Source organism: Suricata suricatta, chromosome 1, assembly GCF_006229205.1.
Source record: "Suricata suricatta isolate VVHF042 chromosome 1, meerkat_22Aug2017_6uvM2_HiC, whole genome shotgun sequence".
NCBI classification, from domain to species: Eukaryota; Metazoa; Chordata; class Mammalia; order Carnivora; family Herpestidae; genus Suricata; species Suricata suricatta.
In genome coordinates this window covers 48,736,608-48,762,173 of record NC_043700.1, presented here as the reverse complement: position 1 = coordinate 48,762,173, position 25,566 = coordinate 48,736,608, and the positions used below count along the sequence as shown (strand labels likewise).

The 25,566-nt window shown below is 39.9% G+C and overlaps 1 protein-coding gene across 3 annotated transcripts in view; it reads right to left on the bottom strand.

Annotated features, from left to right (window-relative positions):
• The window catches only part of MSRA (methionine sulfoxide reductase A), a 438,844-nt gene that overhangs the window by 91,142 nt on the left and 322,136 nt on the right, over positions 1-25,566 (bottom strand). For 2 of the 3 annotated variants that reach the window (XM_029938549.1, XM_029938543.1), the window contains one exon: positions 12,927-13,033. The exons of the other annotated variant lie outside the window; for it this stretch is intronic. In XM_029938549.1, coding sequence (XP_029794409.1) covers positions 12,927-13,033 — 107 coding nt within the window. The remainder of the gene's footprint in view (positions 1-12,926; positions 13,034-25,566) is intronic. 3 annotated transcript variants of the gene reach the window in all.

Here is a 25,566-nt window from a genome sequence, read left to right as displayed (position 1 = left end):
TACTGTATTTAAAATGTTTCTACCGCCTTCTGCTTATCTACCACTGAAATTAACCAGCAGAGTGTGAGCATGTGGGTCCACAGAATAAACCTATATATTAGGCGGTAAGATAAGAAGGGATATTAGTGGCAGGCAAACACAAGACACTGCAGGCCTTTTTTCCTCCCTGCTTGGGCAGGAACCTAATCTCATTCCTATTATCAGACCACATGAATCAGTGAGGCATAAGGGACAAGGTATAGGTCTAGTCTTAATCTGACAGATGAAATGCACCAAATGCGTCAGAGGAAAATGTTGCTTAGAATTATTTTGCACTTGTGCTTAAGTCCCCTGACAGACACTCACAGGGTGCCTGTTTTGTGCAAGCCACAGGGAGCATTGCAAAGGATGCCCCACTTATAATCAAGAGTGAAAAGAAATGTGGAAACTCTTGTAATGGGGAAGATATGTGTGGCAGGCAAAGCATGATACAAACCTGGAGGGAGGCAGGCTCTGAGAAGTGTCCTGGGGTGTGGGGAAACAAGACGGCCTCTTCCGTGATACATACTCAACACATACACCAGATCGCAGGATGCCTTAACACCCTAAGAAGTAGCCGTTATTATCCTAACACATCAGGAAACCCAGGCTTAGAGAGGTTGGCAGTCAAAGGTCATACCGCAGGCAAGTAGCAGAGCCACTGGTGATCCATGCCATCCACCCACTTCCATGGGCTTTTGCTCCGTCAGCCAAGTGACACCCTGATGCAAAGAATGCAGCTGTGGGTGTAGGCACCATGGCCTGGTCTACACAATAGCGTCCATGAAGTCATGGGCTTCAAACACTCACCCCAATTTTCCTAGTACATGTTAAAATAAATATGCAAGTATTACATTTAAGAGGTTCATTTAGATATACCCTGAAGTCATCCTGTATAAGACAAGGGGTACAGATGTCATACTTTGGGAGCCCCTGCATTTTCCCATGCCGGCCTTGAAAGATTAGGAGTATAGCCCATGGAGAATTTGAGTTCACTCAACTCTCGCCCTATGTTGGTCACAGTTATTTGCACAAATACCTCCACTGAAATGAAAATGTCTTCTTGGTCCTCACCGAATGCTTTCTTCTCTCATTATTCTGGCCAGTAGGTGGAATTGTAGGGGTATCACAAGGCACTTGAATGAAAACCAGCAAACATGAATGAAAGACTGATGGCCCAGCAATGCCCAACCATCAGCATTGCTCCTGGAAGCGGCCACCGCAAGCTCAGCTCCACCTGGGGGGCCAGAACTTCCTGCCACTGCAGCAATGGGCCCAAACCACCAGAGGGCAGTAACACAACCAGATTTGTCATTTGGATCCAAATGCGGATGCACACAGTTTAATAATATGTAAAGCCCATTATTACAGGCTTTTCCTCTCCCCACCCCCTATTAATGAACAAATGCCCAGGGGTAATGCAGATATTTCTAAATACAGTGCAAGAAAGGGCAATCTGTACTCATACACAGGGAGTCTAACACACAGTGATAAGTGGAAATGAAAATAATCACCCAGATGCAACTAAACCATTAAGGCTAAAGATTTAGCTGTCTCTATGGCTGCATACATGGAAATATAGATGCCTGCCTTCTAGAAATGGGCATTTTAAAAACATTTATTTCATAAGTCTTATTAAGAGTTCTTAACAATACCTATAACAATAACTGCGAAGACACAAGAAGGGTGTAAGAGGAATTTCATCTTTACTGCTGGGCATACGAAGGAAGATTCTTCTCTTTGATTTAAGTAAGGTAAGTGAATGGATTATTCAGGGTCTTTCCATGGGCATTTAAAACCCATAACTCCACACTTTAAACAACACCACAAATTTAAAAAGAAGAAGAAAAACAACTGGCTAATCCCCAAACCATATAATACCCGCATCTATTCAGTGTCTTTTGATGCAGATGATTTTTGATGTTTGTAAAGGCAGAATCTTTTAGTGTGGCTACTGGTTTTAACATCACAGCATATAGCATACAACAGAATGAGCAGGAATACTCCTACCCTTGGATAACCTACTCATTTCTCTATAAACAAAGATACAGAAATAACCCTGACACTTTCTCAGTTCATGACAGAAAGGAAGATTCGCTGATCCTATGTTTTCACAATGGTTTGAAATTGGAGGGCCTTTGGAAAAGCAGGATGAAGTCACTGCAAACAGCCTCATCTCTGGAGTCACCCCATAAAACCCTGATATTTGTAAACTGCTTGACAGATTATTAAGTACCCCCACACAAAATCTGAGCAAGACATATAGAATTCATAGTCAAATGACTCTAACTCTGGGGGCATCTGGGTGGCTCAATTGGTTAAGCATCTAACTCTTGATTTCAGCTCAGGTCATGATCTAATGGTTCGTGGGTTCAAGCCCTGCATTGGGCTGCACGCTGAGAGTGTGGAGCCTGCTTGGGATTCTTTCTCAATGTCTCTCTCTATGCCCCTCCTTGCTCTCTCTCAAAATAAATAAACATTGAATAAATAAATAGAAGTACCAACTAGGTTCAGCTCCAGTTTCTTCCTAAGGCAGGTAGAACAGATCCTGAACTACTTTCCATTGTAAGGACAATGGTCACTTGTGTAATATGACACAAAGCACTGAAAACTCAAGATTTATACGGAGCTCTGTTCTTATTTTCCCCATTTTATATACAAGGAACTAGAGCTATAATGAAAGACCTGTCCAAGTTCACAGTCGGTGAACATAGAGCAAGGCCACTGCCAGGTGTTCTCATCCAAAGCGTGGTTCTTCCGTCCCCTCCATGGTAACTTTGTCAGCTTAGGCTGCCGTAACAAAGAACCACAGGCTGGCGGGGGGTGGGGGTGGGCGGTGGTGGCTAGAACAACAGACCCTTATTTCTCACAGTTCTAGAGGCTGGGAAGTCCCAGATGGAGGCAGCAGCAGAGGAGATTTCATTGTGAGGACTCTCCTCATGACTTAAAGACAGCTACCGTCTCATTGTGGGTGCACAGGACCTCTCTCTTGTGTGCATGTGGAGGGAGAGAGAGCTCCTTGGTGTCTCTTCTTTGCAGGACACTAATCTCATGGTGAGGCTCCATCCTCATGACTCTAATTACTCTAACCCTAATTACTTCCCGAAGCCCCATCTCCATATCATGTCACACTGGGAGGTTAGTGTGTCAACGTATAAAGTCGAGGAACACAAATATACAGTCTATAACAAGCAGTAACAATGGGCTTCTTTATCCTGCTCCACATCTTCAGTTCAGGACAACAAATATTTGCTACTAGGTGCAAAGCACAGGACCAGGCTTTAGGGAAAACAAGGGTGACTAGGGAACCCCAAAGAATTTAATGTTAGGACAGTTCTAGGGAATGTTCTACAAGGGAAAGCATTTGACATGTGGGCTTTTGTGACTGTGTATAGCATAGTTTATTACAACAAAATTTGTGAGATCCTTCTTCAGATAGCTGTGCTTCAAACAGCTATAATGCAAGTATGGCAACTAATCAGTACATAATTAATATTTGATAAGGTAATTAATGTATTAATTTCCTGAGGAAGATGAGGTCAAAAAAGGAAGGAAGGATATTTTCAAATTTTCAGCCTTCTAAATGCTTACAAGGAAACAAAGGATCCATACCTCCTGGTAGGGACTTATCAGATCCGGTTATAGGATGATGATGATAGCATAACTGGATATTTATTAAATACAGTTAATTTCTCTCAGGTGAGTTGGCATAATTAAAACTGCTTTCTGGGGGCACCTGGGTGGCTCAGTTAGTTAAGCGTCTGGCTTCGGCTCAGGTCATGTTTTTGGGGATTGTAAGTTCGAGCCCTGTATCGGGCTCTGTGCTGACAGCTTAGAGCCTCGAGCCTGCTTCAGATTCTGTGTCTCCCTCTCTCTCTCTGCCCTTCCCCACTTGCTCTCTCTCTCTCTCAAAAATAAATAAAAATTTTTAAAAACCCCTGTTTTCTGGAATGGAAAACTAAAGGGTCTCAGCTTCAGTTAATATATAGTGGCTGACTACTACATGCTAGCAGTATATGTGTATGCTCGTAGGCATGAGTGGATGTATTAATTTATTTATATAAATATTCATTCCATGATAAGGGGTATTTTACACATATATAAAGTCTCATTTAATTCCTACAAAAACCTTTGAGGAAATTTTGTTAGATAATTTAAAATGAAGACCAGAGAAGTCAAGGACTCACTGATGTTAAGTGATTAAGAGATTACTAGTACATTCTTGTCAACCACTCAAATATTATTTTGATTACTTACACACACACACACACACACACACACACACACACACACACACACTTTTCTTCTCCAATTATCCCCAAAATCTAGCTACTAGGAGTTTTTTCTGGTGTTACTTTTGGTATGTTACTTTATTTTGATAAGTAGTATAGGGGTGAAGTTGGGTCTTTTTTGAAGGTGGATAGGTTTGAAAGGGAAAAAGCTTATGTGAATGTCTACTTCCCTTCAAAACTAGACAAGGACCTCAAGAAAGAGAAGAAAAGGCTCCATCCTCTCAGGAGAACTGAGTGGATTCTGTGTTTAGCCCCAGGATCCAGAAGAACCCAGATGGGTGTCCACTCAATGAACCTGGCTTGCCTCTCCTGAGAAGCTCCGAAGAGAAGAGCTCCCCATTTCAATCCCCCATTTGAGGCTGGACACGTGACAGTGGTAGTCTGGAAACCCAATCTGGAGACTGTGGAAGGCTGAATAATAGTGCTCCTAGAATGTCAATGTCCTGATCCCTGGAACATGTGAATGCTATTTTATATGGCAAAGACTTCAGAGATGTGACTAAATTAAGGATCTTGAGACAAGGAGGTTACATGCATTATCAGGTGGGCCCTAAATGCAATCATTTCCTTATAAGAAAGAGGCATAGGAAGATCGGACACACAGGATAGGAGGAGGCAGTGTGACCATCGAGGCAGAGAATGAAGTGATGTGGCCACATGTCAAGCATCAGCAGTCAGTTGCTAGAAGAGTAGAGTCAGAAAAGGGATTGTCCATGAGAGTTTCTGGAGGGAACACAGCCCAGTTGAAACCTTGATTGTGGTCCAGTGAAACTGATTTCAGACTTCTGGCCTCTGGAACTATGAGAAGATGAATTTTTATAGTTTTAAGCCACCAAGCTCGTGGTAATTAGCTGCAATGGCCATTTATAACTAAGACAAGGACAAAAAGTCAGAGATATGGCAAATTAGAGAAAGGAAGACGGTTTTATGTACCAACCACTGACTTATTCTTACCAAGTATTGTTTTATGATTGTGAAATTTAATAATTTCTTCTGTCAAGTGAATTTTCAAGCTAGGCTTTGGGGTCAAGAACACTATGGTTAACTCAATAATTATTTTCTCCTGGTATATACTAGGAGGACTAGCATACTAGACAAAACACCAAACTTCTGAATTTGGTCTATTTGTGGCAAAAGTGACTTTGCATAAGAACTAACTTTGAAATACAAAGAAACATAAAATCATTCATTATGATGTTCACTGCACAGCTATAAAATTTTCTATGAATGACTATGGTTCTCATCCTAAGTTCCCAGAATTCTAAAAGTTCTTGAGCTTTATTAGAAGGTTTGGAGCTCTGAGCAAGAATTGTATGTTAATTCTTAGATATGCCGTGGTAATTAGGCACTCTGGCTAGAAGATGTCTCATGGGAAGATGGCAGAATGATTGTTTGAAACCTTGGAAACCATGCTAAGCAGTCTGGGTTTCATTCTCAATGTAGTAGGGAAGCCATAGACGAGTTTGATGCAAGGCAAGGAAATGACTGAAATTAGATTCAGGAAGTTGCTCTGGTTGTCCTGTGTGAGTGGGTGGGAGTAGAGAGATATGCAGCCCAGTAGTCTAGGAACAGATAACAGTAGCCCGGACTATGACGGTGAACATGAAAATTAGTGAGAAGTAGGCATAACAGAGACATATCTGAGAAGCAGACTCTAGGTTAATCTGATTAACTGGAGGTGAGGAGTAAGGGAAAGGGTGAATCTGGGATGACTCCTAAAGATCTTGCTTAAGCAAGTTAGAAGCTGATGGCTGAGAAGGCTGTCAGTGGGGTTGGGGGGTGTCCGAAAAAGCTGTGAGGCTTGTTTATGGTATGGGGGGAGGGGTGGGAATCAAGCTTCCCAGTTTAGGAAAGATTATGCGGACAAGTAAGGACAATTAACAAGTAGGCAGTGGAATATGGGGATCTGTAGCCCAGGGAGTAGTTCTGGCCCAGAAATTTTGAGTGTCAGCAGTCTAAAGATGATGGCATTTAAACTATGCTAGAAAAAAAGAAGCAAAAACTTAATTGGTAGCACAGGTAGGTAGGGTTTTGGAAATGAAATCTGCTCTCTCTTTCTCTCTCTCACACACAGATGCACACACACTGAGCAGCCAAACCACAACTTGTCAGGGCTTAATTGGAGAACATGGGGAGTCACTGACTATCTTGCTATAGCCCAAGTGGTTGGGGAAGAAAATTAAATAATCAAACCTGAACAAAATTCTACTATGATTTCAAAATTTGGGAAAGAAAATTAAATAATCAAAGCTGCAGCAAACCTAAAAAATGCTGCTGTAATCCAATCATTGTATACTCTTTTTTATCTTTCACTTTGAGTAATTTCCTTTAAAATGACACTATATAGACTATAGGTAACAGATGACAGACTGTTGGATAACTGAAATTTAAGATAAAATATGGCAAATACTTGGAGATGATAGCTATGTTGAAGATACAGATGAATGGATGGGTAGCTTGATGAGTGGATGGGTAGATGAACAAACAGACTGACAGAGTCATAGAGACAGATTTTAAAACACTATTTTATATTTGGCACAAGGTGGACAATTTAGCATTCACCCAAAAGGGTTATCCAAAGGAAAGGCTGTACTTATTCATGAAGTTTTGAGGAGCTGGGAAGAAGACAGATCATGTGACCAGGAGAACTGTCTTCAGACTTTTCAATTCTCTATCAAATTTCGAGAAACAAAACCTATCAGTGATGAAAAGATTTGATTCCAAGATGGGGAAGAGTTGTATTTTCAGGATGTAAGAATTGCATCTGTACACCCATCTCCTCTGCAAGAGACCACATTCAGTTTGGAATATTAGCAAACGTCATGACAGGTTCACTTGGGAGATAAGCTGTCTATATTTGATAATCCGAAGGCAGTTAATAATACATTAGATTATCTCCACTTAATACCATAAGCAAATAATTCCATCATGAAACTCAGGGAAAAAATATGAAAATGCAGTTAAGAAAAGTTAATGAACTCTTCATCCAAAGTCAAGAATATCCCCATATTTTGTGCCAAGTCCAGCTCATGAAGGACATGAAGCAGCTGTCCTATTCTCTGAAGAGAATCCAGCACTTCCAAGGTCAATGAACCCGGTGTGATGTTCAATTTTCACTCTGATTCCCTTCTGTAACGTTCTCCAGACTTCTTTAAGAATGAAAATTTGCAAACTTCTTCAGCCATTTTTCCTTTCCTAGGGTTCTTGGTGAGTCTGGTATCTACAACCCAGCCAACTTTGCAGAAAACCACACTTTAGATGGAAAATCACTTTGGGTTTCTGGCTCATCAGCAGTACTGCACATCTAATTAGCTCAACAATTGGTCCCTGTGATAAAATCAGCTAATTTTATGTTCAAATGGCTGCTTCGTGGTAAGCAATACTGTCACTCTAAACTCCAAGTATAAAGAAGTTGCTGAAGAAGCTGGTTACTAGGGGGTCACTGGGGGCAAACTAGTGAAGACTATTAAATTAGTAACCTAAGTCAATGTTATAGTTAGTGCATAGGGGTCCCACCAGGGCTCAAATAAGATGAATTCCCAGAATGTAATGACAGGGCTGGAAATGCCAACTCTTAAAGGGGAAATGAGTATATATAAAATGCATGGAATAAGTCATCTGCAGAATCTTCCTGTGTCAGAAATAAACCTATATGATTGTGATGAGATTACAAATCCTAGACCTCAATCTAGTATGGTTAAGAAATGGCTCTCCCTAGATTAAACACCTCTGTTGTTTCAGGAATTTGTGCAAGGTCACCCTGGGTAGAAAACCCAGGAAAGCCAATTCCAGGAATCACCCCTTCAGCTGTCTCTTCTTTACTCATCTGTTAAGGCAACTGGTGATATCTGAGACTCTCTCCCTGCTTTGTAGGATCTATTAGAAACCACATTACTCTGTAAGGTAAACGCAAAAGCACAGATCAACCTCTTTACAGTACAAAAGCTGATTCTATCACCTCTCATAGGCACTGAAAATTAGTGATTTTTCTTGGTGTGTATATTATCAATTATACCAATTGAACAGACAGAAATTTATACAACTTTCAAAACTAGGAACAAGAAACACATGGATGTATACAATTCTACATAAAGGTACTGAGAGATACATGCATATATACATCTAAACATATCCATTATATCTATGTATGTATATAGATAAGTATATTAAAAAATATATAAATGACTTCATTTAATATAGTTTAAAATAGTAATGAGCATGTAATAAGCACTCAGTTGGTTCTAGTGCTGCTGTCTATCATATTCATCATCATCGTTGTCATTATATAGCTACATATATATACTATATATAAATATATACACTACACATGTAATGGCATATTATATAACTGTCTGATTGTAACAGGATGACTACTGAAAAATAAACTTGTCTTTTTCTTTCTCTGCTCTAACAGAGGTGCCAGAAATTCCAAAATCAAGGTAGATCATCCTTGTGACTCTGTAGTCAGTCAGCTGCTGGCCCGGATGGGGTGGAGCGGGTAAAAGACCCGTTGTAGACAATCACATCAGCCACCTATCATACACCAGCTCCGACCCTCTCAGCCTCGCGTGTCTCTCCTCCAGTGCAGTGCTCAGGTCTGAATAGACTCTGATTAGTTTTATGCAGGTGCAGCCCTCCAGCGATTTGTCTCACACCCATGCCATGTGCCTCCTGCCTCCTGCTGCAGAGATATAGTCTCCTAAGGCCACACATGTGCAACCCAGAAGCACAGAGTGAACCCATGGGGAATAGCATCCGACAGACATATGCTTCCCCTCTTCTCCCGGAAGGGCTGGTCATTTCCTAAGACCCAAACAACCCATCACTGATAGCACAGACTGAGTTATATTGGTTCTCCCTCTTTCTCTTTTCCAGGCCCCCTGCCCCTTACTCCTTCTCCATGGCATTCCACTCCCAAGTAAGTCCTCACACACAAGCCTGTGCCACAGGCTCTGTTTTCCATGGGATCTGGACTAAGATAAAAATTATAGTGGTCATCCAGTGCAGGTATATGCCATTAGCCCTACTGCTCACTAGGGAAGGTAACACAATGAGGCTCTTCATTCTTTGGTTCCCCAAATGGAAAATGACTTGACCCCTCATGATATATAGATCTGAAAAGGGGGAAAGGAGACTGGCATGCACCGTGCTACCTGCAAAATAGATATACAGCCTCCTCATAGACTGCTGTGCTGTCTAATCAAGCATGTGGCTATTTAAATATACAATTAAATTAATTAAACTAAAATAAAATCAAAGAAAGCACTTAGCTCTCAGTTGCATTAACCACATTTTAATGTTGAATAGCCGCCGGTGGCTAGTGGCTACTATATTGGAGAGTGCAGAAGAGATCCCTGGCCATCATGGCAGAAAGTTGTAGTAGAGGTACCAGTCTACAGTCAAGACTCTCTGGGTTTTAGCCAGTTATCCAGGAGACAGTACTAGACTTGCCTCTCACTTATCAGGGAATGCAGGGCCACTTTTATTTATGTGGTATAATGAGAAACATGAGAGTATTTGTTCTCTGAGTTGGTAATAAAGCAATTATATGTGGTTATGTTAACAGCAATGGATATTTGGATACTGGGAAGACAGAACAGCCCAATCTTTATGTAAAAAAAGACCCTACTTTTAAAAACCAAGCAAACATGTATACATGTACGTGTGTCCCATATGCTTAGGTACAAAACACCCAAAAAGCATTTGGTTTGAACAACTATCTAGAATATAACATTAACATTCCCCAAATCTACACAAATAATGGAGAAATTATTAAAATAGCTTATTAATATGTAATATCTAAATCAATGTGGGCTCCACTCACAGCTAAGGGTAAGAAACTAATGTTGGGGCAGAAACCCAAAAATCACGTTAGGTTCTTCATCACCACCTGAAAGGCACTGACGTTTTGAACTTAAAATCCTCACTGTGAACACCAGAATATCATCTCATTTGCCTGCTATAGGCATTTCCCTACCCACCTCTCAAGTGTTGGTTTTCCACCAGTCCTGAGCCTTCTTCTCTCATCTCTTATCATTTTCCCTAAATGACTGTACCAGCAACAGGGGCTTCACTAGCCAAATATAAGTTGATAACTCCCAATAATAAGTGCTACCATTTTTTGAGCACTTATTATGTATGAGGCCATGTACCTGACAAGCATTAGCCCGGTTAACAGTCACAACAATCCTCCCTGCAAGGAAGGAACAGCCCACGTTTCCTCCCCAAAACCACCTGGATGCCCAGATCACAGGTACCTTAAACTCCACATGTCCATACTTAACTTACCTTCCCCACAAATCCACCCCTGCACCTCTGTACCTTCATACAAAACATCACAACCAGAAACCTATACATTACCCTGGACTCCTCCCACTCACTTTTTCTCCTAATCAAGTTCCAAGCTCTAAGATTTTACTTTCTAAATATCCCTTGTACCATGCAGACTGGCAGCACCCTAGATAAGGCTCCTATTGTTTCTGTCCTAGAGCCCTGCATCAGCTGTCTGACTCATCTCCCTGCATTTGGTCTTGATTTCTGTAATTCCAGTTACTCTACTAACCTAACATTATGACTTTGGACATCTGAAATATAAGGATAATAATGAGGTCTCTCATCCTTATAGGTTTGCTTGAGTTAAATAAGATATACAGTTTTCTCAGTGACTTGATAACAAGTTCCACAGCGTTCATATGAATTGAGACTATTTGGTGCTAGAGGCTACATGCTTAAAATACCAGCCCATATGCCCAGGTAACCCATGATTATCAGAAAATAATAATGATGATGAAAATAATGATGAAAAGAGACATAAGAAGGAATGATTTATGATGAAAAGCTTTTGAGAATGGCAATATAAATATACTCAAATTACTCCTAAACTTATTAGCAACTTAAAACAATAAAAATTTACTATCTTGTAGTTTCTGTAGGACTGCTTAGCTAGGCGCCACTGGCTTAAGGCCTTTCATGAGGTTGCAGTCAAATTGTCAACTGGGGTTGCAATCACATCTGAAAGCTTGACTGGGGCTGAGGACCTTATAAGCTTACGTATGCGGTTCTTGAAAACTTGCACTCACCCCTTGCCACAGGGGCCCTTACACAGGGCTATCTCATACCACAGCAGTTGATTTCCCTTAGGGAAAGTGATCCAAGAGACAATGAGAGAGGGCCTCCGAGATTGAGGCCCTGATCTTTTAATAAACTCATCTCATAAGCAGCATCTCACCACTTCTGTCATTCATTGGGAGGGAGTCATTAAATTCAGTCCATACTCAAGGAGGGGGGTTTACACAAGGGCAGAGACCACTGAGTGCCATCCCAGACGCTGCTTACTATTATTTATCACCTGAGCAGATATCATAGCCCTGGAGGGGGGTGGTGTATGAAAATAAATGAGGCCCTATCAGCATCTCCTTTAGCCTTCTCTGCTTTTCAGAGTTGAACTGACCATGAACTTCATGTCCTGCCACTTTTTTTTTTTTTTTTTTATCAGTAGATACACTCTTGTCTCTCTCCTCCTCTTCCCTGCCACTTCTGCCACTTTTGGGGTTAGATGGAGATCCCACAGATTGCTGGGAACTGTTACATATCAGACTTTTTACATAACTCTAAAATAGCATTACAGTAGCTACTGGCCCTATTGTTAAGAATAAATCTAAATCAGAAAATATATCAACAATTAAAATGTAAATAATATCAAAAAGTTCTAAAAATTAAAGTGAGCAAACTAACTCAAGTTAGTTTTAAAAGAACCAAAGTTCTATTGGAGATTTTTAAATATTATACAAATTAGTAGTAAAAATAATTATTTCATGATGTAGTATCTATATTTCTGAGAAATGTTTTTATTATAACTTAATCTACTATTAACTAACAAGAAAGAATAAGTATTCTGAATTTAACCATGTTCCTCAAAAAAGATAAGTTGAAATTCCAACCCCCCAGTATCTCAGAATGTGATACTTACTTAGAAATTTAGGCTTATTTAGAAATAGTGTCTTTACAGAGGTCATCAAGTTAAAATGTGGACATTAGGGTGGACCATAATTAACTTTTGACTGGAATTGTCAAAACAAGGGGCAATTTGGACATACAAACAGATATGATAGAGGACAGACCATGTAAAATAGATACAGGGAGAAGACAGCTATGTGTAAGCCAAGGAAAGGGTCCTGGGGCAGAGCCGTCTGTGGCAAGCCTCAGCAGGAACCCTGAATCAGCAGAGTCAGCACCTTGATTTTGTACTTCCAGCCTCCAGAACCATGAGACAATGCATTTAAGTTGTTTAAAATACCTAGTCTGTGGTACTTTGTTACAGCAGCCTAAACAAATAATTATAGAGAAAGGAAAGAAAAAATGAGATCCAGCAAGAGATAAAGGCAGAGAGAGATAGAAAAGAAGATACGTATGCATCTGGAGGAGTTGATTTTATGAGAAATGCACAAGGGCCTACTCCTAGAATATGATTTTGCACATTTATAGAGCAGAAGCTGACAGACATTTCCAAAAACTGTGTAAAGGAACAGTGCCAGGTGAAAACAACCAGACTCTTCCTCTACAGGTGGGGTCTGACCTGGTGGTCAGTGAGCATCTAGGAGCAAGAGGAGTCCCTACCTTCTGGTAGTCTTCTTTGGACTTCAGGGCCACCTCCAGGTGCTTGGTAGAGGTTGGATAGATGGCTGAGCGGTATTGAGAACCATGGTCATTGCCTTGGCGCATGCCTGGGAAAGTGGAGAGCAGAAAGGACTATTGGAGTAGACTGGGCAACAGGGCCAGTATCACTGAGTTTTCTATGATTCATGTACTAAGTGCTTTTTTTTTTATTGATGTATGATTGACACACAATGTTACATTAATTTCAGGAATACAACTTAGTGATTTGACAAAGTCTTAACTTTATGCTCACCACCAGTGGACCTATCATCTGTCACCATACAACGCTATTGTAACACCTCTGACTATATTCCTTATGCTGTACCTTTCATGCCTGTGACTTATTCATTCCATTACTGGCAGCGTGTACCTCTTCACCACTTTTCACCATCTCCAAAAACCCCTCCTCTCTGGCAACCATCAGTTTGTTCTCCGTATTTATAGGCCTGTTTCTGCATTTTGTTTGTTTGTTCCTTTGTGTTGCTTTTTAGATTCCACAAATATGTAAATAATATGATATTTGCCTTTCTGTTTTACTTATTTCACTTAGCATAATATCCTTTAAGCCCATTTCTGTTGTCATAGATGGCAAGATCTCATTCTTTTTTATGGCTGAGTAATATTCCATTATAGACACACACACACACACACACACACACACATATACACAAACATATATATATATATATATATATATATATATATATATATATATATATATAAAACATATTATTTATCCATTTATCCATCAATTAACACTTAACACTGCTTCCATATTTTGGCTATTATAAATAACACTGCAATAACACAGGGGTGCACATATTACTAAGTGCTTGCTTTAATTTCCTCTTGACACCACTCTCCTTAAACAAGCAAGAAATACATCTGTTTTGCTTTGCTTATTTTAATGACAACAAATATGTTTGAACTTAGGTAAATTTATGTAGGTCTTAGATCACAGATCATTTAGAATGCCACACATTATTTCTTGGATCCTACTGAGTCACCTGTGTGGCAGGTACCATGGTCCCTCACTTGGCAAATAAGGAGATGCCTATAAATGATGAAATAATTGAGGCTCCATGAATTTTAAGAGCTTGCCTAAGGTCATCCACTCAATCAAAGGAAAACCTGAGTCTTAAAGTTAGCTTAGCCCATTTTCCACCCCTTGGCAGCAGCTAAAATGTAGATAGTGACCAACTTCTAATTGAATAATTTAGTCCCCAAAGTTAAACAGCCACAGGCTTACTATAGATCTCCTATAGATTGCCATGCTGTTGTCAAAATGAACTTCACACATTTATTGCATCATTCAAGAATCAGTTTCATGTTTTTAAAAAAAAATTTTATGTCTTTATTTTTAATTTTGAGAGACAGACAGTGAGCAGGGGAGGGGCAGAGAAAGAGGGAGACAGAGAATCTGAGGCAGACTCCAGGCTCCAAGCTGTCAGCACAGAGCCCGACACAGGGCTCGAACCCACAGACCATGAGATCATGACCTGAACCAAAGTTGGATGCTCAACTGACTGAGCTACCCAGGCACCCCATGAACCAGTTTCAGTTTTAAAAGTGCCTCAAAACTCCTCTGACAGAAGATTCAGTTTTCCAAAAAGGACAGCTTTGGCTTTGTACTTTCAGATGTTCATGTATATGCGAATTACCTGGGGGTATTGTTAAAATGCAGATTCTGGTTCAGTAGGTCTAGGGCGAGCCTGAGTGAGATTCTGTATTTCTGATCTGCTCATGGGTAGTGCTGACTACCACATATTTTTAGTAACAAGTCTAGAATTTGCTCAAATATTTTCATGGTTTTGTGTAACTCATCAGCAACATTTTTAATTCCAATAATGTGGTGAGGAAAACCTGACTCTGCCGTTTCTGACGTACGCAATGTACAATGCTTCCTCCATCCACCCACCCCCCAATTCTCCCAGGAGGCACACACTTTCCAATCAACTCATATCCAACCTTCAAGATTTAATCCAAGTGTCTTCAGTCCACAGAAGTTTCCCGAGTGCTCCTTACCACTGTGACAATCACTGAGTCCTTTGGGCAGGTCTCTCTCTTAGAGGTTTTATAACGTTACATTGTTATTATGCAGTTGTCCCTCTTCCTCGTCTGTGAGCCTTCCAGAGGACAGAGCCTTACAGATATAGCACCTGGAAGAGCATCAGATTGATGGATATACTTCCATCAATATTTGTTGCATGAAGAATATATGAGTTTATATCTTGTGATCCAAGGCCCTGCAATGGATACTGGAGTCCAAATCAATTAATCAAAGTGCTTTTTACTTTTTAAATGAAAATGTAAATTCAAACGTAAATAATTTTCCTTAAGAGTTCTAGGAGAAAGCTGCCAATGAGCTAACTTGTTTGACTAGTAGAAGGCAGTGCAGTAGTTGAAGACACCAAAGATTCACTATGGCAATAAATGAATTGACAAGCTAGACTTCATGACCAAAACTACACACTAAAAATAGAGGTCTATATAATAACAAACTAGCAGGGTTTAGGGCCAAGCCTATGGCTATCTGTGGTGTGTAACGTGTGTACTTGTGCATGAGGTGGAGGGTATCTCTGGCACCTATTTGTTCACACCCCAGCTTGGCTGACTCCCTAGAAATTCCATTCTCCCACCTTCAGCGTCCCATCCTCACCTAGAGAAACAAAGGCCACATGAGGACCAGGAATTAGTGGCTTAAAGAGCCAATACCAATGACACTAAAATATTAATTTAATAATATAAAATAAACCAGCCCATGACTCCAATAAGCACTGTGTAATACCAAATTAGAATAACTACTTCGTTTCTGTGTAAGTTATATGTTCACTTAAGTATCATGGCATGATTATTATAGTATATAATATATAAGTATTATTATGGTATAAATATTATTTGTAGCATATACTATTTAGATACTGTTACAGTATTATTTATTCAGCACCTAATATGTACCAAATACTTTTCCAGGTGCTGAGGATACAGCAATGAATAAAAGCAAACCCCACCTCCACAGGGCTCACATTCTAGTATATTTTAAGAGACTGGACAAATATACATTCCAGAATGGCACTGTGGCAATATTTTTTTTCTTTGCCTTCTTCAATGCTCCCTCCTTCACTTATAAGTAAGGCTTTTCTTGCATGACTACTTCGCATCCTTTTGTGCATGGTGACGTGATGGCAGCATTACTGTTCCCTCTGAAATGTTCTCCATGAAGAAAAAAGATTGCTGGATGGCTGATTTTTAGTAAAATATGACCCATCTCCATTCAGCACAAGACACATAACCGCAGGATCTCCATGTGGACTTGTTTAAATCGATTCAAGTTCTCTTTCTTTTGGAAGATAAACTAGCATGTGACTTAAAGAGACATGCAGGTGTGATTTATGTATATTTTTCAACAAATTTTGCTAAGATTCCATATGCCTCGTACACTGAAGATAATCAATATCTCTGTATTTGGATGAAGATCCTTGAATTATCATAGGATTATGAGAAATTGTTGCTTTTTAACAAACAAGATGGGAATAATTAAGAATTATTCCAACAAAACTGTGTAACAGCGGGCTTCTTATGAGAGATTTCACAGATAGTCTGATAGAAGAGTGCACAATGAAACCTTTAGATTTACATCCACATTTAGAGCTTCTCTTGTAGTGACATGACAACTCACGGGGTAGAGACATCTGGAAGATTCCACAAAATTGTGCGATTGAGCAGAAAAGATGTGTATGACTATCATTTCTAGGCAAGTATGTAAGGTATTGAATTTCTTTAAAAAGCAATCCATGGATTCTGTATGTAATTGTTGGTTATACTACTACTATAATCCAGGATGGGGATTTATAAACCCTTCCCTGGAGCCATGATCCCTTGAATTAAATTCTAACTTGATCATCTGCTAATTATAATACTATAATACCAACAGGGCTCCTGTCAGTGTCATCCTTGTCTTCTTTGTGCATATTTGGGCTATCTGCAACTCACTCCAGACAGTGATAGAGAGGAGTCACATAGTGGGCATTATCCACAGCTCTGCTCCAGACTCCTCACACCCTTCCCTTCTGCACTAACACAAACTGACTATTCATCCACTGGAAAGATGGGAATTATTCACACTGTTACAGCTGCCATCTTCAAGTCTTACAGATTGAATTTACAGCCCTGACCTTCTGATCCCAACTCTTCTTGGATGTTCTAACAAAACTGACAGCTCTGCATGTCAGAACCAATACACACTCTCCTCCCAGTCACTCTGGCTAAACCCCACCCTGGCCGGGAAGGAAGACAAGAAAGTGCTAAAGCAATACAGTAGGGGATAGCAAGAAACATCAAAGCTTTTATTCAGATACCCTTGAATTTTTAGTGATACTGGATAAGGTATTAACCCTCTGGTATACTCATGAACAACAGCGTTAATTTGATTGAATTTTTCCCATCAAAATTCATCCTGAGGAGGAGATATTAATGTTTTAAAACCATGCACACATATCCACATCCTTGTATGTGTGTTTGGTTAACTCTAATGCATGGACCTTTCAGTTCACTGATGAAGAGGCTTATTGAAAGGATAGGAGCTTAAAATTTGGAAACAGTTCGCTGAGAAATATGATTTGATGCTCAACAACTAGAAAAACCTGTAGAACTATGGATTTTCTGTTCTCATTATTTTTAATACATTGCATTTACAGATGTTTAGCATCATTAAACTTTTCATCATTTCTTTCAACCTCCATTGGTTTATGTTAGGAACACAAAACAGTAATTCACATGTGAGGAAAACCTGTTCACTAAATCTCTCATAAGAAGGCTAGGACTCAGCTACAGGACCTTGCTTTTTTTAAGTCTGACTCTGCCACTGACATGCTTTATGTAAATTACCTAATCTTTCTGAGCTCCAAACTTCATGTGTAAAATAAGGATTATAAGGACCTAAACTATAGGTTTGTTGTGAGAAGTAAATGGGATGGAACCTATAAAACACTTAGTTGACTATAAAAAACATGTTGGTGATAAGCACCTTTATTTTTACAACTTCTAAGAACCTTGGAATGTTTCAGAATTACTAGTTTGAAATAAAATAACAAATGATGTCATACAAGATACCCTAGGCACACCCTTTTCATGTCCTGAAAAGCATTAAGTAATATTCTTCCCTCAGATACCCATGCAGTAAAAGTTACACAGAACAATCCAAAGAGAGAATCAAAGCCATTTCTACATGCGGAGAAATGTGCTTGCTTTTAACTCTTTATCACATTTTTCAGCAAAAGTATCTTTCTAATGAAAATTTTAACTCTGCTAATTTCAATGTAAAACAAACCCAAGAAACGGAAAAACTCTTTGAGTGAATTCTCCTACACCTGCCCCTACCCATGAAGAGCTTTCCAAAGCAAGTCTCACTCTTGAGCTCTGAAAAATTTTGGAAATTCAATTTGGAAAAATCAGGCCTTCTGGCATTATCTTGTATCTCCTGAGCTCACAGGCACAGGGGTACTGGAAAGGAGGATGGATCTGCAGAGTGTTAGAAAGAAACAATGCATATCACTGGAAAGAAAGTTAACAGGCCCTTCTTTCTAACTGCCTGCTTTCCTGCTTTCTACCTACCCATCCATTTTGTCCTGTCTCAGGCAAGGTCCTAGGTACTGAGATTCAGAAATAAGACACATTCTTTTTTAAAAAATATTTTTAATGTTTATTTTAGAGAGAGAGAGAAGAAGAAGAAAAAGGAGGAGGAGGAGGAGGAGAGAGGGAGACACAGAATCCGAAGCAGGCTCCAGGCTCTGTCTGAGCTGTCAGCACAGAGCCCGATATGGGGCTCAAACTCACGGACCATGAGATCATGGGAAACCACTAAGCACAATCAAGCATAGAGGCATGTCTTAGTTCAGGCTGCTAAAACACAATACTACACATTGGGTGACTTAGCAACAACAAAACATTATTTATTAAAGTTTTGGAGGCTGGAAGTCCTAGATCAAGGTACTGGCTGATTCAGTGCCTGGGGAGGGCCTTCTTTCTGATTGCAGACAGCTGTCTTCTTGCATTATCTTTACATGGTGAGAGAAAGAGAGAGAGTGAGAGCGAGAGCGAGAGAGAGAGAGAGAGAGAGAGAGAGAGAGAGAGAGAACCAGCTCTCTAGCCTCTTCTTAAAAGGCCACTAATCCTGTTCATGAGGATTCTACCCTCACATTGGAGAATACATTAAGGATTAGATTTCAACATATGGATTCAGTCCACAACAAGGTGGTATGGGAAAGTCTGTGTAGATTAGAAAAATACAGGGATTCAGAGAAGGGAGAGGCTAAGTTCACCTGATCAATATGGGAAAGGCCTAAGTCCTGAAAGTCTGTATAGAGGAAGATGGGCATGAGGGTGAAAGACACTCTCCAGAAAGTGGAAGGACAAAGGTAAGGATTATGGAACCTCATGGTGCCTTTAAAACTTGGAAGGAACCAGTACAATTTGCAAGAGCAGCAGCGGTATGGTAAGCATTTTTATCAAAGTCCCAGGGCATGTCATCTCAAGAAGGATGAATACTTTACCATTGAGCTAGAAGCCCACATGAGAAAACCAGCAATTAGGAGCTCCTGGAAAGCAGTGGTCCAACTAGTGAATCACAAAATAAATGACGTATTTGATTGTTACAACCTGACCTAAACAGCCTATATAATGCTGTTATCAAGAGGGCAAAAGTAACCAAAATTGCACTGTGGGAAAGGACAGAAAAATGTCCCTGACAGAGAATCCCTACTTGCCTTTCCTTCTTCTGCAGACAAATACATTTTCTCCAGCATCAAGTATTCACATAGTATCAACTGTGTACTGAGCACTATCGAGGTCACAGAAGAATTAATTCATTAGCCTTGATCCCAAGAAATAGCCTGGAAAAGGGAGAGGGGGAAACAAGAAAGGAACGGTTATGAGACTGACCCTATGCTTCACCAAACTGAGTTTTTTTTTTTGCCAACATTCCTCCTCATATTGTATACAGCTGTCCTTAATCCTCACATTAGCCCTATTTAGTTAGTATTCTTAACCTTCTCTGACACAAAGGAAGCTATGAATCAGAGACATTTAGTGACCTGCCTGATATCACAGAGCTGGTAAATGGCCATCCTAGGATTTAAAGCTAGATCCAACAAATACCAAAATTGCTATATAAGAAGTTACAGCAAAACAATCAAAGACAATGGAACAGAGTGCCATGCAGGTGGTGCACCAGGAGAGAAGCATCACCACTTAAGGTCCAGAAGTAAGAACAAGCTTGGTATCCAATGAGGACTGTAAAGAGACATGGCTGGGTTCTGCCAAGGGGTTTGGAAGGAAATGAAGCTGGTTAGTTGAGCATGAGGCTGCATAGATATCTTGACAGGACACACTGGGGACCAGATATGTATGGAAAGATCAGTCTCAGGGAAGCCACAGGGTTCTTTAGAATCCTGGGTAAGCATAATCTTCAAAAATCCAAACCTTTCTTTCATACAGATTCACAGAGTGTTGCAAAGTTCACTATGCTGGCTTTGGAAAAACTAAGAAGATAAATTACTGACACTATGTGGCTGTTTTCATGTCCCAGGAAAGCAAGCAACTACTTGCGGTAGTAGGTGAAATGAAAATAGCAGGCTGAGAAACTTCGTCTTGGGCTGAACATTCTCCCATAACACTCTCTAAACTAAGTAATGAGGACTGGGCTTTAGGGCATTCTTGAAGAAGACTGACCTCTTGGCACCTACCAACTATTTGAGATTTCTCCAACCACCTTCTTCAAATAAGATTTGAAAGGGACAAACCATCCTGATATTGTGTTAAGGTCGCTCTCTCTCTCGCTCTCGCTCTCTCTCTCAGCAGAGGCACAGAAAGCACTGGAAAACAGAGAAATACTTAATCTATAATGAAGCAAAAATGATGGAAGTTCTCATCTGCTCAGTGGGCCTTCTAAACTTTAGTTCATTTTTAGGTACCAGCGCTGTCTTACACCTTCCAGCCGGAGAGATGAGAAGTATGCTTGAACATGGGAATTTTAAAGGGAAATTCACTGTGACTTGTTGCAAGGTGATTACTTCAAGAAATTCCAGGACTCACCAGCTGATAGTGAACATCAAGGTGAAGAAGGACACATTTCAAAGGGCCTACAATTGCTAACTGTGCTAAGAAATTTCAAAGGAGCAATCTCATGAGAGGACTGTCATTGGTTGCACCGATAGGGTGACTTCCACTAGAATGAATCCATATTCTAGGATATGAATCTATATTCTGTTGCTAGGGGAAAAAATGGATCCTGACCTATAGTCTGCTTTATAAAGCACAGAAATCAGGTTTTGTCATGAGACAATTCTGAATTCTAATCCCAGCTCTGCTGCTTACGGTGTAGTAAAGTCATTAAACCCTTCCACACTTCAGCTTCCTCATTTGGAAAAATGGGGATGGTGATACATATGTCACAGTGTTGTTAGGCATCTTATAGAGGAGTTTAGTAAGCAGAACTCCTGCATCCCCTTGTGACTTCTAATGCAGAAACTCCAGGAGGAGATACTATCAACATACTACTTAAGAATTAAATTCCTAAGTTGGTGAAGAGCTGCTAAGAATGTACCTCAATCCAGGAATCTTGCTAGGACTGAGGTACAGACCAATGAGCCTGATCTCAGTTTTCAGAAAATTTTTAGAATGAATCATTAAACAAATAAGTATGCAGAGAATCAAGATGTGCCCATTAAGAACGAACAGAGATCCGTCTAGAATCCATGCCTCTTAACCACTCTGGCCTCGGTTCATCATCTGTACAATCAAAGACTTGAATTAGACCCTTTTAAAACCAGTTTTACTCAGGTAAAATTGACATACAATAAATGGTATACATTTAAAGTGTACAATTTGATCAGTTTTGACATATATATACACCATGGAACCATTACCACAATCAAGATCATGAATACCTCCATACCCTTTATTTTTTTATATGTTTATTTATTTTTGAGAGAGAGAGAGAGAGAGAGAGAGAGAGAGCGTGCGAGCGAGCAGGGGAGGAGCAGAGAGAGAGACAGAGAGACAGAGAGAGAGAGAGAGATACAGAGAATCCCAACCAGACTCTGCATTGTCAGCACAGAGCCCGATGCAGGGCTTGAACTCACAAACTGCACAAGATAATGACCTGAGCCAAAATAAAGAGTTGGACGCTTACTCAACTGAGCCACTCAGGCACCACATTATATCCCCTTTTAAGTCTTTCCTTCCTACCACTCCCAGTCCCTGCCCCAAAGCCTTAGGCAAACTCTGATCTACAGTCTATCATTATAGATTCATTTGCATTTTCTAGAATTTTATGTAACTGGAATAACAGCATGTTCTATTCTTAGGTAACTCAATCATGTTGTTCCAAGTTCAACAATTCCTTCCTTTAATTGTTGAGCAGTGTTCCATTAATGGGATATCCCACCATTTGTTTATTCACTGACCTATTGATGGACATTTTGGTTCTTTCCAGCCATGAGCTTTTAAAATAAAGCCAGTATAAATACTCATGAGCAAGGCTTTGTATGTACATATACACTTAAGTTTTTTCTGGATAAATACCTGGGAGTGGAATGGCTGATACATTTTTGTTTCATTTAAGACTGCCGAACTTTTCCCAAAGTGGTTGTAATATTTTACATTACTTGCCAACAAGTTATGAAAACTCCAGTTGTCTTATATTCACACAAGCACTTGGTACAGTCAGTCCTTTTAATCTTAGCCATTCTGATATATGTATAGTAGTATCTCATTGCAGTTTTTATTTGAATTTCTTAATGTCTAATGATGTTGAGTCTTTTTCATGTGATAATTTGCCGTTTGTACATATTCTCTGATAAAGTGTTCAAATATTTCACACATTTTTAAATTGTGTTGTTTGTTATCATATAGTTGAATTTTGAGAGGTTTTTAAAAATATACTCTGGTTACAAGGTTCTTCTCAGATACATAACTGGAAACTGCTTTCTCCCAGTCTGTGGTTTGCCTTTCATTCTCTTAGTGACTTTCCAAGAGCACAAGTTAATTCTGATGAAGTCTATTAAATTATCAATGTTTTCTTCTATGGTCATGTTTTTGGTATTATACTTAAAAATCTTTACTTAACCCAAGCCACAAAGATTTTTCTCCTATATTTCCCTTCAGAAGTGTTATCATTTTTGGCTTTAAATTTAGAGCTATGATTCATTTTGTGCTTTGTATGTGGCATGAGGTACAGGTCAGAGTTGTTTTAGTTTCCTTGCTGTTATTGCTGTTGTGTTCTTTTGTTGTTACTTTTTTGCAGGATATATAACTGTTCCAGCATCATTATGGAAAAGATTATCCTTTCTCCACTTTACAGTCTCTCCTCCCAGACTTTGTGCTGTGTTTGCAAAGCATTGAACTTCTACATATTTTAGCACCCTCAAAATTATTTAAGTATTACTATTTATTATTATTATTATTATTATTATTATTATTTAAATAATACTACTCTAAATGCTCTACTCCACTCTAAACAGTGGATTGTCTTTTAAAGAGATTCCAATCTTTTAAAGTCTTTATGTTTAGTTAAAATGTAGCTAACACTGCTAGTACTCTTCATTCTTTGTGTAGATAAATATTTCTAGCTGGTCTCACTTCCTTTCTGCTTAAAGGACTTCCATTCACATTTCCTTCTAGCTCTGGTCTGCTAGTGATGAATTCATTCAGCTTCTATACATATGAAACACACTTGAAAGATATTTTCACCAGGCAAAGAATTCTAGGATGGCAGTTCCTTTTTTCCTCACAGTATCTAAAGATATTGCTCCACTGCCTCCTAGCTGTCATTGTTCTTGATGAGAAATCTGCTGTCTTCTGTATCATTGTTGCCCTGCATGAAATTAATCTTTGTTTCGTGGCTACTTTAAGATTTTCTCTTTATCAGGGATTTTAATGATTTGGCTATCATGTGTCATAATGTCATCTTCTTCATGTTTTTTGTGTTTGGTGCTCATTTAATTTCTTATAGATCTGCAGTTTTATCAAATTTGGAATTTTTTTCTGACATTCAAATTCTTTTCTCAGGCCTTATAATTTTCATCTCTTGAAATTGGGTTAGGTCCTTTTTTATATCTTCCATCCTTCTATTTAACATGTACAATCTTTCCTCTAGTTTTTTAAACATAACAAATACAGTTTTAACTACTTTAATTTTTATTGCTAGTGCCATTATCTGTATCAAGTTAGGTCATTTTCCATTGATTAATTTTTCTTACTGTAGAGAGTATTTTCCTGCTTGTTTGAATGCCTGGTTATTATTAATGGATGCCAGAAAGTGTGAATTTTACCTTACTGGGTGCCGGATACTTTGTAATCCTACATATATATTCATATTCTTTGTTACAAAATGAGGTTGTTACTTGGCAAAAGTAATATATCCTTGAACTTGGGGGAAAATGGCTGAGTAGGAAGACCCTAAGCTCATCTCATCCCACAGAAACAACTAGAGAACACTTACATCAGTAGAAACAACCCAGAAAACCACCCAAAAACTAGCAGAACAAACCCCACAACTAAATGTAGAGAAGCTGCCACATTGAAGAGGTTTGGGAGCTAAAGGGACCAGGCCATCTTCAGGGCAGGGAGTGGGGGTGGGCAGCTGTGTGTGTAGAGAAGGGAGAGAAACATATCTTCCTACCAGGGAGCCCACACAGGGAAGCTATATCTCCATAACATTTGGCTTTGAAAACTAGAGAGGCCAATTCTGAATTTCTGAGTTCTTACAACCAACAGAACTTAAAGCCTGGAATTTAAAAAATCAGTTAGCTACGCTCTTGAAGAGCTATAGGAGGGTGAAAGGAAGCTGATTCTTTGCCCTTAGAGGGAAACCCCAACAAATAGCCCACAAAGATACAGAGTAGAAGCAGCAGATTGAAAAATGCCTGGGGCATATGAGATGGAGAATTATGAGCTAATCTCAGAGTATGTCCCAGAGGGACAGTGTTCATTGAGGGACTTCTCTAGGAACAAAGAAGCTGGCAGGTGCCATTTCCCTTCCCTACCCCCAGCATAAACACACAGCCACCTGTGGGAACTGGCGTGGAGCTGACTTTCATTACCTAACTTGCTTATACCAAGCTCCGCCTCCAAACCCCCAACCCCACAGATCCATACTTTCCAGTCATGCTTGCCTTAGTGCCAGTATTGTGGGTCCCCTCCCCCAGAAGACCACTGCACTTGTTAAAATTATGTGCCCTGCAGATCTGCCCTGGCCAGCTCCAGTTCTGGTGGGGTGGCAGCAGAGAGTCTGCTAAGCAGACCAGCATACACATTGTTCCAGGTGCATGCCTCATCCTAGCGGCCTGGTCCCAGTGGTGGCAGCAGTGGCACATCTGCTCTCACTGGCATACAAACCCAATGGGCACTGCTCAACTCACCCCCTTCCAACATGCTCTTGGTTGGAGCCCATTCAAACTGAGACTACAAGCCTGGAAGTCTGTAAGTAACCTGAAAGGGGCCAGGACCACTCCAAAGTGGCTCCAGCCCTGGAGTGAGGAGAAGATGTCCACATACACCAGTCAGCTGTGGAGATAGTTGGTGTGATTGCAGGCCCTACCTA